Source organism: Mustelus asterias, chromosome 24 (assembly GCF_964213995.1).
Source record: "Mustelus asterias chromosome 24, sMusAst1.hap1.1, whole genome shotgun sequence".
Lineage (NCBI taxonomy): Eukaryota > Metazoa > Chordata > Chondrichthyes > Carcharhiniformes > Triakidae > Mustelus > Mustelus asterias.
This window is the reverse complement of record NC_135824.1, coordinates 44342485-44365197: the sequence shown is the minus strand read 5'-3', so window position 1 is coordinate 44365197 and position 22713 is coordinate 44342485. Positions and strand designations below refer to the sequence as shown.

The 22713-nt window shown below is 45.8% G+C and overlaps 1 protein-coding gene across 1 annotated transcript in view; it reads left to right on the top strand.

Moving 5' to 3' along the window:
* Nucleotides 1-8253: 8253 nt before the first annotated feature.
* Nucleotides 8254-22713, top strand: part of LOC144511350 (synaptosomal-associated protein 25) — a 150996-nt gene continuing 136536 nt past the window's right edge. The window contains exon 1 of the mRNA XM_078241633.1: nucleotides 8254-8430. Coding sequence (XP_078097759.1) covers nucleotides 8347-8430 — 84 coding nt within the window. The 5' untranslated portion in view covers nucleotides 8254-8346. The remainder of the gene's footprint in view (nucleotides 8431-22713) is intronic.

The window sequence follows — 22713 nt, the reverse complement described above, 5'->3', positions numbered from 1 at the left end:
TGAGTCTGCGCCCAGCTCAGCGTCTGAGTCTGCGCCCAGCTCAGCGTCTGAGTCTGCGCCCAGCTCAGTGTCTGAGTCTGCGCCCAGCTCAGTGTCTGAGTCTGCGCCCAGCGTCTTAGTTTGCGTCCAGCTCAGTATCTGCATCTGCACCCAGCTCAGTGTTCGAGGCTCCTCACAAAATTCTCATTGTCTTTTATCGTGAGCTGACCTTGAGGCTTTATCCTCTCCAGCACCAGTACTGTGTACTTCCACCTCTATAGGTTCACCTGATTCAGCGCCTGTTGCTGTTGAGCTGCTGCTCAGACTCTCTTCTGTGCACCTCTTTTCCCTGGATTCGGCTGTTGAATGGGGCTTTGCCAGGCATCGAGCCTTGCACCCCCATTTAGTGGAGTTCATCCAAAACGCTGCTGCCCAGGTGCTAACATGAAGCAGGTCCCCGTTCACTTCTCGCCCATGTGCTAGCTGTCCTCGATTTGTATCCAGTGTAGCAATGACTTGACTTGAAACTTTCATCCCTTTTTTCCAAATTTCTCCATGGCCACACTCCTCCTCTTCTCCTGCCCTCCGGAACAATCACACTCCTCCTCTCCTCCAGTCCTCCTGCTCTCGGGAACAATCACACTGCTCTAATTCTGACTCCCTAGGTGATTGCTTATATTAATCATTCTGTCTTGGTAATGACTTTGCCTACTTAGACCCAAATGCTGGAACCCCACCCCTGCACTCTCTCTAAACCTCTCTCTCCTTTAAGATATTTTGTAAAAACCACCTCTAGGGCAGCACATTACACAATGGTTAGCACTGCTGTCTCACAGCGCCAGGGACCCGGGTTCAATTCCCGGCTTGGCCCACTGTCTGTGTGGAGTCTGCACGTTCTCCCCGTAGATTTCCTCTGGGTGCTCTGATCTCCTCTCACAGTCTGAAAGATGTGCTGTTTAGGATGCTAAATTCTTCCTCAGTGTACCCAAACAGGCTCCCACAGTCTGAAAGACGATGCTGGTTAGGTGCATTGGCCTTGCAAATTTCTCCCTCAATGTACCCGAACAGGCACCGGATTGTGGCGACTAGGGGATTTTCACAACAACTTCATTGCAGTGTTAATGTAAGCCTACTTGTAACAAATAAATCAACTTTTTCTCTGCCCAATTCTTGTGATCTTGTATCTCCTTATGTGACTTGGTATCAAATATTTTCTGATAGTGTTTCAATGAGGCGGGCTGTGACATTTTAATAGGCCAAAGGTGCTATATAAATGCAGGTTTCTGTTGTTGATTAGCAGTGCACCATGTGGAGAAAGTACAGGGTAGTTAGTGAATGGAAAACATTATAGTAACACTATGGAGGATCATGTCCTGACATGGCGGCTGAAGTATGTTATTGATGTAATGTAGAGCGAGTTTGATTTAACCAGGCTACAGCTGACCTGTGAGTGCTTAATTTTGAGGCTGGTTACAGAAATAGGAAAGTATTCCATCCCCAGCACTCACATCTGTCATCTTAATGAACACAGGACTTGACTGTAGTGAGAACTTGAGGCGTGTGCTCATTAAGATGAGAGATGTTCATGCTGTGGATGGAACACTTCTTCCCATTTCTACTGTCCCATTATGGTGAATAGCATGGAGGATGGGGTATCCTCACCTCGTAATGTATCAAAGTGCTTGTGATCTGCACAGACGCTGAATATTTTATACTGGTGTTATTTTGATTCAGATTCTGAGCAGGCAGTCTCTAGCAGCTTAGTGGCTAGGCTGTGGAAGCCTCCTGCCTTACCTCTGTGGCTGACTCATACAGAACACTTTAATCAAAATGAGTATTGACACTGCTCTGTCAGCCACCACGTTGGGGCAAGTGTTTTTAGTTTACTCATAAACCACAGTCTCCAAAACCATGACCCAAATGACCCAGCAGTCTCTGGACACAAACTACAGCGAGCAGAGTCTCCCGACTACAGCAGGATTATTTCTCCAGGGCTGTGAGTTATCACTATTCAGTTCCAATTAAGCAATATTCCTCTTATGGACTTGAATCCCATTTTAAAAATAGTTAACAAATCCAGGCATACTTGCTTTAACCTTTGTTAACAGCTTTGAAGTATCCAGAGAGATTTTGTAGAGAGAGAGAGAGAGCTGCTTGTAGGCTGCTGTCCTTAAACAGACCTCTACAACCACCGAATTCAGAAAGCTATTTTTCTCAGCTACAAATCTAGCTCCTCCCATTTCTAATATCACATGATCCTGTATACCCAACTTACCTTTCCATTGCTTTATTCAAGGAAACACTTCGAGGGTCCTCTTCTTTGGTAAATGAACACTCTTTAAACCTTCTGCTAAATAAACACTTCAATGGCTAAAATGAATAATTATTCTGCTTTCCAGCATCTGCTGTATTCCTTCCAGACAAACCAACTGTTTGTAACAAAACAGTGAATCCTAAAGCAGTTCCTCCCTTAAACATCAGGGCCTGAATTTTCAGGCCATTCACGCCGTCGGGATTCTCTGGTCCCACTGTAGTGAGTGGAGATTTGGCTGAACACCAAATTCTCTGAACTCACTTGCAGCGGCAGCGGGGCATGAACAGCCGGAACATTCCAGCACAATATCATCACAATTTCCATTCTGGCCAGGTATTGCACTGTCAACATACACTGCTCACATCTTGTCAGGGTGGAGAGGGGGTGGGGGGGGGGTGCAGGCAGTGACTGAGTCCCAAGGCTGGAATAACGATGGCAGAGTTGTTCACATGAAAACAACTTCTTTCGCACTGTGTGGAAATGTTGGGATTCAAACTCGGGTGAGGCAGCAGTGCTAGCCACCAAGCAGCCCCAATATTGACGTGACACTGAGGGGCCCCATGGTGGCACACCGATTAGCACTGCTGCCTCTCAGCTCCAGGGATCTGGGTTCGATTCCCAGCTTGGGTCACTGTCCGTGTGGAGTTTGCACATTCTCCCCGTGTCTGCGTGGGTTTCCTCCGGATGCTCCGGTTTCCTCCCACAGTCCAAAGATGTGTGGGTTAAGTGCATTGACCATGCTAAATTGCCCATAGTATCCCGGGATGTGTAAGTTAGAAGGATTAGTAGGGTAAATGTGTGCGGTTGTGGGGAAAGGGCCTGGAGTGGGATTGTAGTCGGTGGGCCGAATGGCCTCATTCTGCACTGTAGGATTCTATGAGAACTCAATAACATCAGTCCAAGAATCTGAATTCAAAGCAAAAAAACAAAATTTTAGTAATTAGCCAGAATCTGAGTATGCTCTGAGAATATTTGTGAGATTTACATGTTTCATTCATAGTGTTAGGCAGGTGTGAAATTGTATTACGTTAGCCAAATGAAGAGCTAAGTCATGTACAATGGGTAATTACTGGAGGCAATGCCTGCAGTTGTCATTCAAATGTAAATATATGTTTCTATTGGTTGAAGAACTCATAGTTTGTATCTGAAACACTACCTGTAAAGGTGATGAAAGCTGATGCCATGAATACTTTTACAAGGGAGTTGGGCAGTTACTTGAGGATGGATGTACAGGGTTATAGATGGAAAATAGTGATGTGGGACAAAGCACGACTGCTTGTTTAAAGGGTCAGCAGAGACACATGGGGCCAAATGACCTCCTTTCATGCTGCATGTTTCTTCAACCAATAGAAACATATATTTACATTTGAATGATAATTGCAGGCATTGCCTACAGTAATAATCCAGTAATAAAATAAGTAATAAGTAATACATGACTTAGCTCTTCATTTGGTTTGTGTAATACCATTTCAGACCTGCCTATGACAACATAATGATGTCCTACTGTTCCTGATTCGCTCAATCTTCAACTGGTACTAATCTCATCTGAAAGGCTACAATAGGCTTCAGAAGGAAAGTTAACTTGCACTTATACACTCTCAGGATATTCCAAGGGAGGCATGGATCAATAAAGAACCATACCTCAATCACAGAAGAGTCACATGGGATTTTGTACGATTCAGATTGGCCATTCTTAAAAAAGCAGGGGAGGTGATGGCCTAGTGGTATCATCGCTGGACTATTAATCCAGAAGTTTAGCTAATGCTGTGGGAATCCGGGTTCAAATCCCGCCACGGCAGATGGTGGAATTTGAATTCAATAAAAAATATCTGGAATTAAGAATCTACTGATAACATAGAACATAGAAAAACTACAGCACAAACAGGCCCTTCGGCCCACAAGTTCTGCCGAACACATCCCTACCTTCTAGACCTACCTATAACCCTCCATCCTATTAAGCTCCATGTACTCATCCAGGAGTCTCTTAAAAGACCCGATTGAGTTTGCCTCCACCACCACTGGCGGCAGCCGATTCCACTCGCTCACCACCCTGTGTGAAAAACTTCCCGCTAACATCTCCCCTGTACCTAACCCCCAGCACCTTAAACCTGTGTCCTCTCCATGAAACCATTGTCGATTATGGGAAAACCCACCTGTTCACTTAATATCCTTTAGGGAAGGAAATCTGCCGTCCTTACCCGATCTGGCCTACATGTGACTCCAGAGCCACAGCAATGTGATTGACTCTCACCTGCCCTCTGAAATGGCCGAGCGAGACGCTCAATTCAAGGGCAACTAGGGATGGGCAATAAATGCTGGCTCAGCCAACAACACCTATATCCCACAAATTAATTTTAAAAAAAGGAAATTGTTTTTACCCAGCCCCTCAGAGCATCGCACAATCAATTTTTGAAGTGAATAGAAAACTCAGCAGCAAATATGCACACAGCAAGATCCCACAAATGACACCGAGATCATCTTATTCAGAAATAATTGTGGTGGTTCAACAGCCCTGATAAGAGAAGGGACAAAGAACCAGACGGGGTTCCTGCTCTTCTTTTCTGTCCCTTTCGATCCCAGCTGAATAGTGAGTTCAGCAAATATCAGGGAGAGAGAAGTGTGGTACCAATGTGGTTGAATAGCCCCCCATTTCCCCATAGTCTTCTATTCCTCAATCTATCCACCATATTGTGGTGGGTCTGGAGTCACATGGAAGCCACATTTCCTTCCTAAAGAACTTTAGGGAACCAGGGTTTTTCAACAATCAATTATTGGTCACCATTACTGAGACTAACTTTCATTCCCAGATTTATTTATTGAATACAAATCCCACCATAGCAGCTGGCGGGGCTTTAAATCCATCTCCCCAGATTGGTAGCCTGGCCCTCTGGATTACTAGGACCAGTAACATCATCACTATAGAATCCTAGGATCCTTGCAGTGCAGAAGGAAGCCATTTGGCCCATTGAGTCTGCACCGACTCTCAGATACAGCATCTTGCCCAGGCCCAGGCCCACCCTATCCCTGTAACCCCACATATTTACCCTCTAATTCCCCTAACCTACACATCTTTGGACACTAAGGGGCAATTTAGCATGGCCAATCCCCCTAACCTACACATCTTTGAAGGAAACCACCATCGTTTCCTCCTCAACCCAGCTATGAGTATGAACCAATATCTTCAGGAAGGGGAGAAAAATAATGCTGCATTCTCTAACCCTGGCACAGAGCCAATGGGCTGAATATGGCCATTTGTTATGCTGATAGAACAAGGTGGCATGGATCTCCTATCAAACCTCAGTGTAGTCCTGAATTCATAGAGCGTATATCCTTGCTGAGGCGAGTTCAGTTCTCCCTCTGTAATGTGTTTTCAGACAGCTGATCAGAGAGCGACAGGGAGCAGACATGTTTTGTCTCGGATGCTCTTTTTTTTTGCTGACCTCATCAAGTTCCTTATTTGCCAGTGTGACTATGAATGGAGGGGTGGGAGGGCTGCCTCTCGGCCTCAGCGCAGCCCTGTGATATCACAGGGGAGGAGTTTCATGATGTCAGTGAAGAGGAGTTTCCACACACAATGTCAGCTCCCAGTCTCCATCTAACCAGCCGTGTGAAGGGATAGCACTGAAGGCACACCAGTGAGTACAGGACCATCTTATTCCTCATAATGTTGGCTTGTGTTGCAATTTGCTATATTATTATACCCTTCTCCTTTAAGCTGCTTTCCCTTATGCTAAACCGATATTATTTTTACAAATGTGATCGCTACACTTTGAATGGATAAGATTGCTATAGGCTGTTTAAATGATTAATTGCGCCATTCCCAACCTTCCTGTCCTTTAGATGACAGTGACAGTGTTGAGTGAGGTATCATTTATTTGTGATTCACTGTTGGGTGCTCACACCACAGAGCAAATCTCTGCTTCCAATCCTTAACCTTTCCCACTCCTCCTCCACCCTCTCCTGTGAATGTCCATTTTTTTTTTGCAGCATTTCACAAAGCAGAGATCTGCCCTGAAACCACTGCAGCGCAGACCTTCTGCACACTCCTAATGTCGCGATGAAGCAGAGTAGGGGGTGGGGAGAGATGCCTGGTGGTGCAGTGCGTTGGTGAAATGGGCCTGGATGTAGGTTGTCTCCTGACCTGTCACTCAGGGATTTGTCTGCAACAGAAGTGAGGGGGGTGGGCGGAGTGATGAATTACAAAAGGAAAATGCGGTGAAACAGCAAGCAGGCTCTGCTCTTTTTGATTCGCAGTCCTGGTGAGCGTCTGTTATGTCTGAGCAAATACAAATCAGAGACCGACAGTAAACACAGCCTGCCCTCTGTCGCTGCCTTTCCTCTACACCGTTCTCATTGCACCTCTCCTGAAGGTGATGAATCTGCCAGCTTACTGCTTTCACAGATTCCAGACCTCTCTCTGGGATCTCACCTAGGCGACCATTTCTTGTGAGGCTGAGGGGGTATTCAGCTGTGGGAGGCAGGTTTTCACCCTCACTGAAATCCTCTCTCACTCGCACGTGACACAGGAACAGACACAGGAGCCCTGTCTGATTATCCTCATCCTGCGCAAGAGAGCAAACTGCTATCACAGCCCAAGGTCATGTTTACCTCCATGGCAGTGAGAAAGACTTGCGCTTGTACAGTGCATTTCACAACAACCCAAAGCATTTCGTTCTTGTTCTATAGCATACACAGCAGCAAGAGTACACAGCAAGATCCCAGCTGTGATAACAACCAGATCATCTTTTTCAGTGATGTTGGTTGGGAGAATATTGATCAGGTCACCAGGGAAACCGCCACTGCTCTCCTTTGAAGTGACACAATGAGATCTTTTGGTGTCCACTTGGGAAGGCAGGTAGGACTTTGGTTTAATGTCTTACCCTGATTCAGTATCTCTGGTAGAGGAGGAGCACTGAGACTGTGCTGGAGTGTAAGCCTGGATCATAAGCTCAAGTGTCTGGAGTGGGGCTTGGACCCAGAACCAGCCAACAGCCAACTAATTGAGCCATGGTTGAGACTTCATAGAATCATAGAAACCCTACAGTGCAGAAAGAGGCCATTTGGCCCATCGAGTCTGCACCGACCACAATCCCACCCAGGCCCTACCCCCATATCTACCCGCTAATCCCTCTAACCTAAGCATCTCAGGACACTAAGGAGCAATTTTAGCATGGCCAATCAACCTAACCCGCACATCTTTGGACTGTGGGAGGAAACCGGAGCACCCGGAGGAAACCCACGCAGACACGAGGAGAATGTGCAAACTCCACACAGACAGTGACCCAAGCCGGGAATCGAACCCAGGTCCCTGGAGCTGTGAAGCAGCAGTGCTAACCACTGTGCTACCGTGCCGCACTTGACAGCAGGAGTACAGGAGCATCATGGGTCAAAGCTTCCCAGACGTGGAATGTATTGAAATTAGTCAGCAGCACTGACTGCTTTATACTGCTAAACTGGGAGCAGCCGTGCCCTCTCGGGAGAGAGGTAAGGATCCCATGGCACTATTTTGAAGAAGAACAGGGGGAGCTCTTCTTGGTGTCCCGGCTAATACTTATCTCTCAACTAAAATTAAAATTTACCGGACATCATTTTAATGCTGTTGTTGGGATCTTGCTGTGTCCAGATTAGCTGCTGTGTTTCCTTCATTGCAACAGTGACTGCATTTCTAAAGTACTTAATTGGCTGGAAAGCACTTTGGGATGTCTGTAGGTTGTGAAAGGTGTTATAGGAACTGCAAGTCTTACTTGCAGTAGATTTACAATCAAGAGAATAGAGGCTTCTGGTCTGTATGACTTGGGTTTTTTAAAAACCTGATAGATCACCAGTGAAAGCGGAACTTGCAATGGTGAAGCCTAGCCATTCCGCTCGGGGTCTCCAGTTCTTGTTATCGTTCTGAAGCATCGGGTGCCTTGTTCAAACATGTTAAATATCTTTAAAAGTTCCCCTGTTTGATTTTTCAGCCTTTCCTCAGAAGTCAGTGTGCCATTGCACCGTGCGACTCCAACGGTGTTCCAGCGATTGCGGTTATCTGACGGTCTACCCCAAGAAGCGCCATGGAGAACAATCTGGAAAACAATATGGAACCTAAGTCGGAGCAGGATGAGATGCAGCGATGTGCTGACCAGATCACGGATGAGGTGAGTGATATCTGACACAGCATTGGAGCTACACTCACAGACTAGACAGGAACCTCGTACAGGCTCAGAGAATAGATCAACACTCTCAGGCTAGACAGGAACCTCGTACAGGCTCAGAAAATTAAAATCAAACATTACAGGAGGAATTGTGACTCTTGAGACAATAGAGAATTAAAAACAGTGAATGCTGGATAAACTCAGCAGGTCTGGCAGCATCTGTGGAGAGAGAAACAGTTAACGTTTTGAGTTCATATGACCCTTCTAGAGAACTCAGAGAACTAAGCTGGAAGCAGAAAGTACAAAGAAGGACTGAAGCAAAAAGAGAGCGTGAAAATGGATTAACAGCTAAAAAGGGATCCCAAAATTCTTTTCCAAGCATATAACTAGTGAAAGGCAGTCTAAAGAAGGGTACGGCTGAGTAGAGACTTAAAGGAAATCCTGTGGAGGCAGAAGCTTGGCCGAGCTCTGTCTTTGCCAGTGAATAGGATACGAGTAGCAGTAGAGGGCAGGATAAAAATAGATAAAAGGGAGAGACTTAAGTAATTCGCTATGGTGAGGATGGGTTACCATGGACAGCAAAGAAAACTGAAGGCTCTGGCTGCAGTTTTCCAACACCCCCATTGATATGGAGATGGTGCCAGAAAGAAAGACTTGCATTTATATAGCACCTTTCATTGAACATCTCAAAGCATTTTACAGCTGATGAAATACTTCTGAAGTGCAGTGACTGCTGGTCATTAGGAAACACGGCCAATGTGCACACACCAAGCTCCCCCAAACAGCAATGTGATTAGGAGTGGATTGTCCGGCCATTCGCACCAGTGGGGTTCTCCTGTCCCACTCAGTGAATGGAGATCTGGTTGAGCGCCAAATTCTCCGTCTTCTCTGGCAGTGGCGGCAGCAGGGCGTGAAGGACTGGAGAATTCCAGTCAATGACGACGTAATTTGTTTCTATGATGTTAGCTGAGGTTTAAGTATTGGATACACAGTGGAGAGAGCCCCCCCTGCTCCTCTTCAAAGCAGTGCCATGGGATCTTTCACACCCACCAGAGCAGGGGGATGGGGCCTCAGTTTAACATCTCATCTGACAGTGCTGTACTCTGCGCCAGAATGTTAGTCCTGAAGTGGGACTTGAACCCAGAACCTTGTGACTTGGAGGTGAGAATCAACCAACTGAGCCACAGGGACAATCAAAGAGTTGGAAATGCTGTCCTGCTGTTCGTAAAAAGGGGAGAGGGACAAACTCAGTGACCAGGGGCTAGTCATCCAACAGAAAATGATGCAAATACTCAGCAAGTCTGACAGCATCTGTGGAGAGAGAAACCAAGTTAACATGGCAGCTCATGACCTTCTGTTGGTGATGAGGAAACCATCAGAGACAATCAGGGTCAAAATGAATAGAAGGGCTGGCTAATAAATAAAAGTAAACGTGGGTTTGTTAAAGGGAAATCAAGTTTGACTGACTTGATTGGAGCTTTATTAGAGTGTTGATAAAGGTCACGCAATAGATGTTATGTATCTATGTGGACTTCCAAAATATCTTTGTACAACATAATGGTCTTGTTAGCAAAATTGAAACCCATGGAATATTGAGAACGTGGATGAAATATTGACTTGGGGGAAAAGACAGAGAGCAGCCAACTGTCCCTCAAACTGATGGGAGGCATGCAGTGCTGCTCCCCAGGGTTCAAAATTAGGAACACCACTTTAGTTAGCTATAGACTGGATATGTAGGCTATCATTTCAGAGTTTGCAAGTGACATGAAACTCAGAAGCATTGTAAACAATATTAATGGCCAATAGTCCTCCTATCTGTGATTCTATAGTTCTGTATAAACACACACAAACACACTCCAAACTCAACCGTGATCACAAAGGGGCTTCCGGTTTAAAAGGGGAGTGAGTCAAATTTAGATTAAGGCACCAGGAAAGATTGAGGAGGCTAGGAATCTTTCCTCCTGAAGACAGAGGGGTCACCCATGCAGGTCTTCAACATTTGAAGGTATTCGATAGGATAGGGAAGTCTTTCTAAGTCCAAAACCAAGGCAGGCAAATATATCATAGTCACTCATAAATCCAATAAGGAAGTCAGTTGCCATTCCTTAAGGAATAAGGAATCAATAAGGAAATCAATTGCCACTCCTTGCACAGAATATGGAGCTTGTTACCACATGGAATAATTGAAGCAAATAGCATAGATGCATTGAAGGGAAGTTAGTTAATCACGAGAGTGAGAGAGAGAAAGCAATAAAAGAATCTGCCAGATGGATAAAGTGAAGTCCAGTGGTTTGGGTGAAGCATGATCACCAGCATTGACCAGTTGGGCCAAATGGCCTGTTTGTGTGCTGTGATATGTGATTCAATATAATGATTTCTATCACTATCCAAAGGAGTGAACCTCTGGCTAGGGTAATGGTGATAAACCCTGGAATCGTTCATTTGGATATTGTGATTGTGGGATGGTGTGTGGGGATGGTTGAAGTGAAATGGGTGCAACCTGTTCCCACTTGGCATGTGGGAGCAGCATTCAGATCAGATAAACGATTCCTCCGGCTTTTCTAAGAGCCTTCCCACAATGCCCCTTTCTATTTTATCCATGGCCTACAATTGCCATTCCCCTCTGTGGAACCTGGAGTTTCACAAGTGTCAACACGACCATTATCGGTGTAACCAAGGTGAACCTGTGGCACATTGTACTGCGTGGCTATCAATTCGCTTCAGGAATGTGCCAGAAAAGTGACATGTCCTCTAAATTTGCTGCGTTTTAAATTATTTCAATTATTTTTCACTGCCCATGAAGTATAAATGATTTGATGGAAGTATAGATTCATTAATTTTATCAATTGAGTTTCTTGTGCTGCTTCAGTACCTTGGAAGTTATCTAATTTGTTCTGCTTGATGGAAAAAAATGATGAAAGATTATCTTCAACTTCAACGTTGCTAGCCTATCAAAGCTAGACAAACACCCCTCCCCACCCAACTACATGTCCCCGGAACTTTCCATTCTTCTGACCTTTGGCCATCTGTTACCCTGCCCTTTTTCTCCATTGTTATGGATGATGGTAGCCTGATGGTTTTGTTACTCTGCTCGATGTGAGTTCAAGTCCTGTCATGAATTGCTTTTGCTCAATTAATTAAATTAATCTGGAACAAAAAGCTAACACCAGCAATGTTGACCATGAGAGTTCTTCTGCAAAAACCCAAATCGTTCAGTAAGATTCTTTAGCGAAGTGTATCACCAAACTCACAGTGATGCTGTTGTCTTTTCACTGCCCTGTGTAATAGCCTAGCCAGGGCGGCACGGTGGCACAGTGGTTAGCACTGTTGCCTCACAGCGCCAGGGACCTGGTTCAATTCCCAGCTTGGGTTACTGTCTGTGTGGAGTTTGCACGTTCTTCCCATGTCTGCGTGGGTTTCCTCCAGGTGCTCCGGTTTCCTCCCACAGTCCGAAAGACGTGCTGGTTAGGTGCATTGGCCGTGCTAAATTGACCTGCCGGAGTGTGGCGACTGGGGGATTTTCACAGTTACTTCATTGCAGTGTTAATGTAAGTCTATTTGTGACACTAAGAAGCTCAGCACCACCTCCTCAAGGAGAGTTTAGGGATGGGCACTTCCAGTGAATGAATAATTAGAGTCCTGATTTTAGCTGCCTAGATGTTGCACTCCCCCAATTCCCTCCCTAAATCTCTTCCACTCTCTCTTCTCCTGTAAAACTATCTCTTCAAACTTCTTTTTCTCTTATAATTTGTGAAGTACTTTGAGAGATTTTTCAACATTAAAGGCTTCTTGTAAGTACATCGCATCCCTGTGCTCACCGATCTACATTGGCCCAAAGTCCATCAAAGCCTTGATTTTAAAATTTTCAATCTCAATCATGATCAAATCCCTCCATGGTCTCATCTCACTCCCTACTCCTTCAGCCATATGACTCACAAAGATCCCTCCACTCCTCCAGTTCAGGCAACTTGCACATCTGCCACTTCCATCAGCCATCACTGGCAGCTGTGACTTCAGCTGTCTGCGTCCTAAAGCTCTGAGATTCCCTCCTTGTGAGCCAGCGTCCAGTGGGTAACTTGCCTGTGTCTGCATCAGAAGGTTGTGAGTTCAAGTCCCACTCCACAGAGTCTTGAACATAAAAATCTGAGCTGACACTCCAGTGCAGTACTGAGGGAGTGCTGCACCGTTGGAGGTATGGTCCTTCAGTGGAAAAACAAACTGAAGCTCTGTCTGCCCTTTTAGGTGACAGTCAAAGACCCCGTGATCCTATTTCCAAGAAGAACAGAGAGATTATCCTTGGTGTCCGGGCTGATCAATATTAATATACAGATTATCTGGTCATTATCAGATCGATGCCTGTGGGAGCTTGCTGTGCACAGTTTAGCTCTCACATTTCCGACTTTATCACTGTCACTAATTTCAAAGAAAGAAGTAGTTCAGGACTGTACTTCATGACTGGCACCCAGGTTGATAGGGTTGTTAAGAAGGCGTACGGAGTGCTATTGGTAGAGGGATTGAGTTTCCATAAGACCATAAGACATAGGAGCGGAAGTAAGGCCATTCGGCCCATCGAGTCCACTCCACCATTCAATCATGGTTGATTTCAACTCCATTTACCCGCTCTCTCCCCATAGCCCTTAATTCCTCGAGAAATCAAGAATTTATCAATTTCTGTCTTGAAGACGCTCAACGTCTCGGCCTCCACAGCCCTCTGTGGCAATGAATTCCACAGACCCACCACTCTCTGGCTGAAGAAATTTCTCCTCATCTCTGTTCTAAAGTGACTCCCTTTTATTCTAAGGCTGTGCCCCCGCGTCCTAGTCTCCCCTGTTAATGGAAACAACTTCCCTACGTCCATCCTATCTAAGCCGTTCATTATCTTGTAAGTTTCTATCAGATCTCCCCTCAACCTCCTAAACTCCAATGAATATAATCCCACGATCCTCAGACGTTCATCGTATGTCAGGCCTACCATTCCTGGGATCATCCGTGTGAATCTCCGCTGGACCCGCTCCAGTGCCAGTATGTCCTTCCTGAGGTGTGGGGCCCAAAATTGCTCACAGTACTCCAAATGGGGCCTAACCAGTGTTTTATAAAGCCTCAGAAGTACATCCCTGCTTTTGTATTCCAAGCCTCTTGAGATAAATGACAACATTACATTTGCTTTCTTAATTACGGACTCAACCTGCAAGTTTACCTTTAGAGAATCCTGGACTAGGACTCCCAAGTCCCTTTGCACTTTAGCATTATGAATTTTGTCACCGTTTAGAAAATAGTCCATGCCTCTATTCTTTTTTCCAAAGTGTACGACCTCGCACTTGCCCACGTTGAATTTCATCAGCCACTTCTTGGACCACTCTCCTAAACTGTCTAAATCTTTCTGCAGCCTCCCCACCTCCTCAATACTACCTGCCCCTCCACCTATCTTTGTATCATCGGCAAACTTGGCCAGAATGCTCCCAGTCCCGTCATCTAGATCGTTAATATATAAAGAGAACAGCTGTGGCCCCAACACTGAACCCTGCGGGACACCACTTGTCACCGGTTGCCATTCTGAGAAAGAACCTTTTATCCCAACTCTCTGCCTTCTGTCTGACAGCCAATCGTCAATCCATGTTAGTACCTTGCCTCGAATACCATGGGCCCTTATTTTACTCAGCAGTCTCCCGTGAGGCACCTTGTCAAAGGCCTTTTGGAAGTCAAGATAGATAACATCCATTGGCTCTCCTTGGTCTAACCTATTTGTTATCTCTTCAAAGAACTCTAACAGGTTTGTCAGGCACGACCTCCCCTTACTAAATCCATGCTGACTTGTCTTAATCCGACCCTGCACTTCCAAGAATTTAGAAATCTCATCCTTAACGATGGATTCTAGAATTTTCGGAGCCAGGAGGTCATGTTGCAGCTGTACAAAACTCTGGTGCGGCCGCACTTGGAGTATTGCGTACAGTTCTGGTCGCCGCATTATAGGAAGGATGTAGAAGCATTGGGAACGGTGCAGAGGAGATTTACTAGGATGTTGCCTGGTATGGTGGGAAGGTCTTATGAGGAAAGGCTGAGGGACTTGAGGTTGTTTTCGTTAGAGAGAAGAAGGTTAAGAGGTGACTTAATAGAGGCATACAAGATGATCAGAGGATTAGATAGGGTGGATAGTGAGAGACTTTTTCCTCGGATGGTGATAGCTAGCACGAGGGGACATAGCTTTAAATTGAGGGGTGATAGATATAGGACAGATGTCAGAGGTAGGTTCTTCACTCAGAGAGTAGTAAGGGCGTGGAATGCCCTGCCTGCAGCAGTAGTGGACTCGTCAACATTAAGGGCATTTAAATGGTCATTGGATAAACATATGGATGATATTGGAATAGTGTAGGTTAGATGGGCTTTAGATTGGTTTCACAGGTCGGCACAACATCGAGGGCCGAAGGGCCTGTACTGCGCTGTTATGTTCTATGTAAAGTGATTTTTGGTGACACAGAGTTTACGAAACATGCTATATAAATGCACCTACAGTTATTTCCCACATTTCTTAGGAGTTGGAAAAGGCTCTTAGGGCGAAAGGGATGAAAGGATATTGGGGGAAGGTGGGATCAGGCCACTGAGTTGGATGATCAGCCATGGTCATAGTGAATGGCGGAGCAGATTCGAAGGGCCGAATGGCCTCTTCCTGCTCCTATTTTCTATGTTTTTCTGCCTCTCTTTCATTCTTTATGACTAAGCTTAAAACCAATCCTTTGAACCGATCTTTCTTCAAACTTTTAGTTACCTGTCCTAACGTCTCTTCATGAGACTGAGAGTCCTCCCTGTGAGGTTGGATGACTGTGTTAGGGGGGCTATATCAATGCAAGTTCTTCAGGAGCGTGTGATCCTCAGGAGACGAATGGTCTACGATGGATAGGATTTTCTGGCCCCCTCGCGGAGATGGTTTGCCATTGGCAGGCTGCAGATGTTGACAGGGTTTTTCATGGCCTGCATCCTCCAGTGCCAGGGAAACCAGCCATTGGGGGGGGGGGGGGGGCAGAAGATCCCTCTGGCAGGAAGTGCCGGAAAATTCCGCCCAATGTCTTACCATTGCATTGTAAAATTAAATGTCGCCAGTTATCTCTAGAGAAGGAGCAGCAGCACCTGCTTTGTCAGAGAGAGAGCAGCAGCTAGCTGTTGTGTGGGATTCTCCAGCTTCCCAGTACTGTGTTTCTCAGCAGTGGGAGGTGGTGCACCATTCACGGGATCTTTTGGTCACGCTGCAGTCAATGGGATTTCCCACTGATCCCACCTCACGTTGCCGGGAAACCCTCGGGAGGTGGAGGCTGTCCCATCAGTGGGACTGGAAGATGCAGCCGGCGTGAATGGCTGGAGAATTCCGTCTGTATTTTGTGGTGCTTGTGGGAGTGCCACTTTGCTGTGTTCCCCTTTACTGAGCTGTAGGGGGGATGAAGTATTTGGGCAGGTGTGGATCGACAAAGGCACATTTCAACCGCAGAAAAATCAACCAGAGTTATATAAGATGCAGGTTAACCAACCATCCTGAGGGGAGAAGAAAGAACGACATTTAGAAAAAGCCTTCAGTAACACAGTGCTCAGCACTGCTGCCTCACAGTGCCAGGGACCCGGATTCAATTCCCGGCTTGGGTCGCTGTCTGTGTGGAGTCTGCACGTTCTCCCCGTGTCCACGTGGGTTTCCTCCGGGTGCTCCAGTTTCCTCCCACAGTCTGAAAGACGCGCTGGTTAGGTGCAGTGGCCATGCTACATTCTCCCTCAGTGTACCGGAAGAGGCTCCAGAGTGTGCCGACTAGGGGGTTTTCCCACTAACTTCATTGCAATGTTAATGTAAGCCTACTTGTGACACTAACAATAAACTTTATACAACCTCTGAACGTTCTAAAGAGCTTTATAACCATTGAAGTACTTTTAAAGTGGAGTCACTGTTGTAGGAAACGCAGGAACCAATTTGCACACAGCAAGATCCATCAAATAACTAAGTGATAAAGATCTACTAATGTCTTTTTGATGTTGATTGAAGAATAACTATTTAACCGGACACTAGGAAGAAATCTCCTGGTCTTTTTCAAATCATTTCATGGGATTTTTCACATGCGCCTACCACGGCACTTCAGTGCAACACCGCATCTGAAAGGTGGCACCTCTGACAGTGTGGCACTGGAATGTCGATCTACATTTTGTCCATAGTCTCTGCAGTGAGGCTTGGACCCACAGCCTTAAGAGCGAAATGTAAAAGTGCTATTACCAAGACACAGCCGGCAGCATTGTGTAGAAAGCTATTTCAGCTGTTACAGAGGCTGACAGATCTTGACTCTGCTCTCCAGAGGGAATAGCCGCAAGATAGAGACATGGCTGCGGAACAAGAGAGGAAGAAAATAATAAGAGAAACCACTTAGCCATGCCCTGCAGTTCTTAGCGGACGCAGCTTGTTGCTTTTAACATAGAATCTTACAGTGCAGAAGGAGGCCATTTGGCCCAACCTGCTTATGCCAGCTCTTTGACAGAGCTATCCAATTTTTTCCTCATTGTTTTTTTAACCCTTTCAAATATTTATCCAATTCCACCAGAATTGGATAAATACCAATACCCTGTGATCAAGCTGGTACATGATTTATGTGACATGGCTTTTGTTGCATGGATTGTGACTGAACATCTTGCACCAGGATCTGTCTGATGTTGACAACTCTTGTGTGACTTAGGGCCTTGAAATGTCACCCAGCCAATCACTGGCAGTGTTGTTCAGCAAGCGAGCCAATTGTAGAGCCTCGCGGCTGGCGCAGTTAATGAATATTAACCAGCTTCATATAAAAAATTAATAATGGTCCATTAGTAACAGTCTAGCAGAGGCAGAATGCTGTGAATATCAATGAGCTGCTTTGAAGGGCTGGAAAAGAAAGAGCACTGAGTTAATGGCCAATTCAACAAGCCTTCTGCATGTGTGGAGACAATTGGCCGTATCTGCTTAATTCTGAGCAAGAAGCTTTGCATATGAAGCCTTGAATTTCTATCAGTTTTTTTCCTGGACGAGTGCCATTTGCAGAATTGATTTTTGACTAGACTCCAAAGGTGGTGACTGCAGGAATGGTAACTCACATGGGACAGAGACATCAGTTACACACAGCCTCTCGCACAATAATAACTCAGCAAAGTGACCAAAGACAATGGATTTTACGGATGTTTGTGTAAACCTTTTTTGGCTAAGATCAAGCATCGTTGGATCAAGCCCAAGATGCCTTTTCTTGTCAACTTGGATCTTGTTTGTCTCTCTTGTGGGGACCATGAATTGGATTTGATTTGAATTTGGTTTTTGGATCAGGCAAGGAGAGGTAGATTTGGGTCCGCCCAGTCCACTGCGAGCATTAGCTTTGTCACTTTAGGAACAGAGAACTTATAAAAGGATGTTTGTGTGAAGGAACAGCTTGCCTTTCAGGATGTCCCAAAGTGTTTCACAGCCAAGTACATTGTTTTTCCAAAATAAATGTCACTGTTGTAATGTAGGAAACACAACAACTGATCTGTGCACTGCAAGCTCCTGTGATCATGACTAGATAATCTTTTACTCGTGACATTGAGCGACAACTCCTGTATAGGAAACAGGAGGGAATCGGGATCACGGAATTGGGATCCCAGTATCAGAGATGAAAGGCCAGTGTCTCACCCAGTGAAATATCCCTTCTCACTCAGCGAGCCATACTTTCCTGCTTTATCCTATTGCCTTCGATGTAATCAGAACAGGTATTCCCTGTGCCCAACAGTGATGCTAGGAACCTACTCCAAGGCCTTCACTGCGGTGTTATTTCCATTGTGATCAAGAGTTATATGAGAACACATGCCTATGAAATACTCAATTGTTTAATTAATCTGTGTTTCATCATGTGAATCTGGTAACTGATCTATGCTCACTGTGCTTGTTTGGTTAATCCTGGGTGATGACTCAGAGCTAAAGTAGTCAGAAACTACTAGAAACTGAGCTATGAGCATGAGTGAAGACATGCTGTGATTGCAGAGGTATTTAAAAACACTCGTAAATAAACCTTGGAGCAATGCCGAGATAACACCAATTTCTAAGATATATGAAGTATATGATAATCCAGCGATACAAAACTGGCACAAGCTCTGATTCTTCCTTTCTGATGCTCCTAACCCTAAGCCCTGCTTACAAGGAGGCATCTGAGCCCCATCGTACCCATTGGTGCAGCTGAGAAACCCAAAAGGAGGAATAAAACTCACAATGTCCACTGTACATTGGGCGTTTCAATGCTGTGTCAATAGATCTGAAAGCACCGAATGACCCCTGGCACTCACGGCTTCAATCGCTGTGAAAGAATGTAGCCTAATGAACTGAAAATTAATTTCAATGAGTTCTTTTTCCCAATCTTTGCCTATTGGTGGCACAGTGGTTAGCACTGCTACCTAATAGCGCCAGGGACCTGGTCTTCCGGGTGCTCCGGTTTCCACCCACAGTCCGAAAGATGTGCTGGTTAGGTGCATTGGCCATGCTAAATCCTCCCTCAGTGTACCCGAACAGGTGCCCGAGAGTGTGGCGATTAGGGGATTTTCACAGTAACTTCATTGCAGTGTTAATGTAAGCCTACTTGTGACACTGATAAATCGACATAAAAAATATATACTTGGATTTCCAAAAGTCACTCAATAATGCATTGTGGCACAGTGGTTAGCACAGCTGCTTCGCAGAGTCAGGGACCTGGGTTCAATTCTGGCCTCGGGTCACTGTCTGTGTGGAGTTTGCACGTTCTCCCCTTGTCTGTGTGGGCTTCCTCCGGGTGCTCCAGTTTCCTCCCAGAGTCCAAAGATGTGCGGGTTAGGTTGATTGACCATGCTAAATTGGCCCTTAGTGTCAGGGGGTTTAGCAGGGTAGATATGTGGGGTTACAGGGATAGCGCCTGGGTGGGATTGTGGTTGGTGCAGACTCGATGGGCCGAATGGCTGCCTTCTGCACGTAGGAATTCTATGATTCTATCTTCTCCTAAAAGCATACAGCCTTCTGGAATTCTATCCCAAACAGCCAATTATATGTGAGATAACGCAGTAATCACTTGGCTATCCTTCAACTGCAGGAGGCATATTTTCCATCTCCCATCACATATGTGTTTTGACCAATTGCTACTGATCCCGGTCCCTCAGGAGAGACCCTTGTTGAGATTCAAGCTTCTACCTGTAAAATCCTAGCTGTGCTGTTATCTGCCGGAGTCACTGGGAGGGCTGGCCGGCTCAGAGCACCCTGGACGAGCTACAGGTTTCGTGATGCTGAATTTAAATCAGATGTGAGCTTTCCACACGGCTGCCCGAGTCCCCGAGTCTTAGAGCTTGCAGAACAACAATCCACCTCACACCAGGAGCAAGCCGAGCTTTGATGATCAGCAAAGGCTCCTAACAAGTCAATCGACAAAAGTGAGAGAAAGAAAGAGGGGAAATGAAACAAAGGGAGAAAGAGACAGACAGGCCGGCCTGCATTTCTGTAGCGCCTTTCACAGCCTCAGCACATCTCAAAGCACTTCACAGACAATGAAATATTTCTGAAGCGTATTCATGTTCTAATGTCGAAGGCATGGTGATGTGCTGGTGCTAGCAGCAGGAAACAAGGTGGGTGGGTGCACCTCATTGTGCAAAGGGTGCTTCCCGATGGCAGGATGTAATTTGGGAATTAAGGTTGCAACATATTAAAAACGGATTGAGTTTCCCAGTGGCAAGCAGTAGGAATGTAGTTTTAATACATTAGCTCATCACACATACTCTTCCAAACACCGTTTTGGCAGATTGAATGGTTCCCTGAGAAATGAGTGGTTAAAGGTGGGGTGCAGCAGGCCCAGTGAATTTGGACTGAGTGGGAGCTACTTTTCCTTCATGGGGCAGGAGGCATCAGGATGGATTGTAGCAGGACAGAGGGTGATGGAGGGAAGGTCAAAACTGACTGAGAGAGAATGCAGGCTGATGGCTTCAAAGAACAAAGAAAATTACAGCACAGGAACAGGCCCTTCGGCCCTCCAAGCCTGCACCGACCATGCTGCCCGACTTAACTAAAACCCCCTACCCTTCTGGGGACCATATCCCTCTATTCCCATCCTATTCATGTATTTGTCAAGACACCCCTTCAAGGTCACTATCGTATCTGCTTCCACCCCTGGCAGCGAGTTCCACGCATCCACCACCCTCTGTGAAAAAAAACTTGCCTCGTACATCTCCTTTAAACCTTGCCCCTCACACCTTAAACCTATGTCCCCTAGTAATTGACTCTTCCACCCTGGGAAAAAGCTTCTGACTATCCACTCTGTCCATGGCCCTCATAATCTTGTAGACTCCTATCAGGTTGCCCCTCAACCTCTGTTGCTCCAGTGAGAACAAACCAAGTTTCTCCAACCTCTCCTCATAGCTAATGCCCTCCATACCAGGCAATATCCTGGTAAATCTTTTCTGTATCCTTTCCAAAGCCTCCACATCCTTCTGGCAGTTACTAGTTTAGTTACTAGTGGTGTACCGCAAGGATCTGTTTTGGGGCCACTGCTGTTTGTCATTTTTATAAATGACCTGGATGAGGGTTTAGAAGGCTGGGTTGGTAAATTTGCGGATGACACTAAAGTAGGTGGAGTTGTGGACAGTGCGGAAGGATGTTGCAGGTTACAGAGGGACATAGATAAGCTGCAGAGCTGGGCTGAGAGGTGGCAAATGGAGTTTAATGCGGAAAAGTGTGAGGTGATTCACTTTGGAAGGAGTAACAAGAATACAGAATACTGGGCTAATGGTAAGATACTTGGTAGTGTGGATGAGCAGAGAGATCTCGGTGTCCATGTGCATAGATCCCTGAAAGTTGGCACCCAGGTTGATAGGGTTGTTAAGAAGGCGTACAGTGTGTTAGCTTTTATTGGTAGAGGGATTGAGTTTTGGAGCCGCTGGAAAGAGTGCAGAGGAGATTTACCAGGATACTGCCTGGTTTGGAGGGTAGGTCTTATGAGGAAAGGTTGAGAGAGCTAGGGCTGTTCTCTCTGGAGCGGAGGAGGCTGAGGGGAGACTTGATAGAGGTTTATAAAATGATGAAGGGGATAGATAGAGTGAACGTTCAAAGACTATTTCCTCGGGTGGATGGAGCTATTACAAGGGAACATAACTATAGGGTTCATGGTGGGAGATATAGGAAGGATATCAGAGGTAGGTTCTTTACGCAGAGAGTGGTTGGGGTGTGGAATGGACTGCCTGCAGTGATAGTGGAGTCAGACACTTTAGGAACATTTAAGCGGTTATTGGATAGGCACATGGAGCACACCAGGATGATAAGGAGTGGGATAGCTTGATCTTGGTTTCAGATAAAGCTCGGCACAACATCGTGGGCCGAAGGGCCTGTTCTGTGCTGTACTGTTCTATGTTCTACGTTGCAGCTGTATAAAATTCTGGTGCGGCCGCACTTGGAGTATTGCATACAGTTCCGGTCGCCGCATTATAGGAAGGATGTGGAAGCATTGGAAAGGGTGCAGAGGAGATTTACCAGGATGTTGCCTGGTATGGTGGGAAGGTCTTATGAGGAAAGGCTGAGTGACTTGAGGCTGTTTTCGTTAGAGAGGAAGGTTAAGAGGTGACTTAATAGAGGCATACAAGATAATCAGAGGATTAGATAGGGTGGATAGTGAGAGCCTTTTTCCTCGGATGGTGATGGCTAGCACGAGGGGACATAGCTTTAAATTGAGGGGTGATAGATATAGGACAGATGTCAGAGGTATGTTCTTTACTCAGAGAGTAGTAAGGGCGTGGAATGCCCTGCCTGCAGCAGTAGTGGACTCGTCAACTTTAAGGGCATTTAAAGGGTCATTGGATAAACATATGGATGATATTGGAATAGTGTAGGTTAGAGGGGCTTTAGATTGGTTTCACAGGTCGGCGCAACATTGAGGGCCGAAGGGCCTGTACTGCGCTGTAGTTTTCTATGTTCTATGTTCTATGGCAGTGCGGTAACCAGAATTGAACACTATATTCCAAATGTGGTCTAACCAAGGTTCTGTAGAGCTGCAACATGACCTCCCAATTTTTTAAACTCAGTGCCCTGGCCGATGAAGGCAAGCATGCCGTATGCCTTCTTGACTATCTTCTCCACCTGCTTTGCCTCTTTCAGTGGCCTGTGTACCTGTACATCCAGATCCCTCTGCCTATCAATACTCTTAAGATTCTGCTATTTACTGTATATTTCCCTTCTGTATTAGATCTTCCAAAGAGCTTTACCTAATTTCTCTGGATTAAACTCCATCTGCCATCTCTCCACCCAAGTCTCCAACCGATCTATAT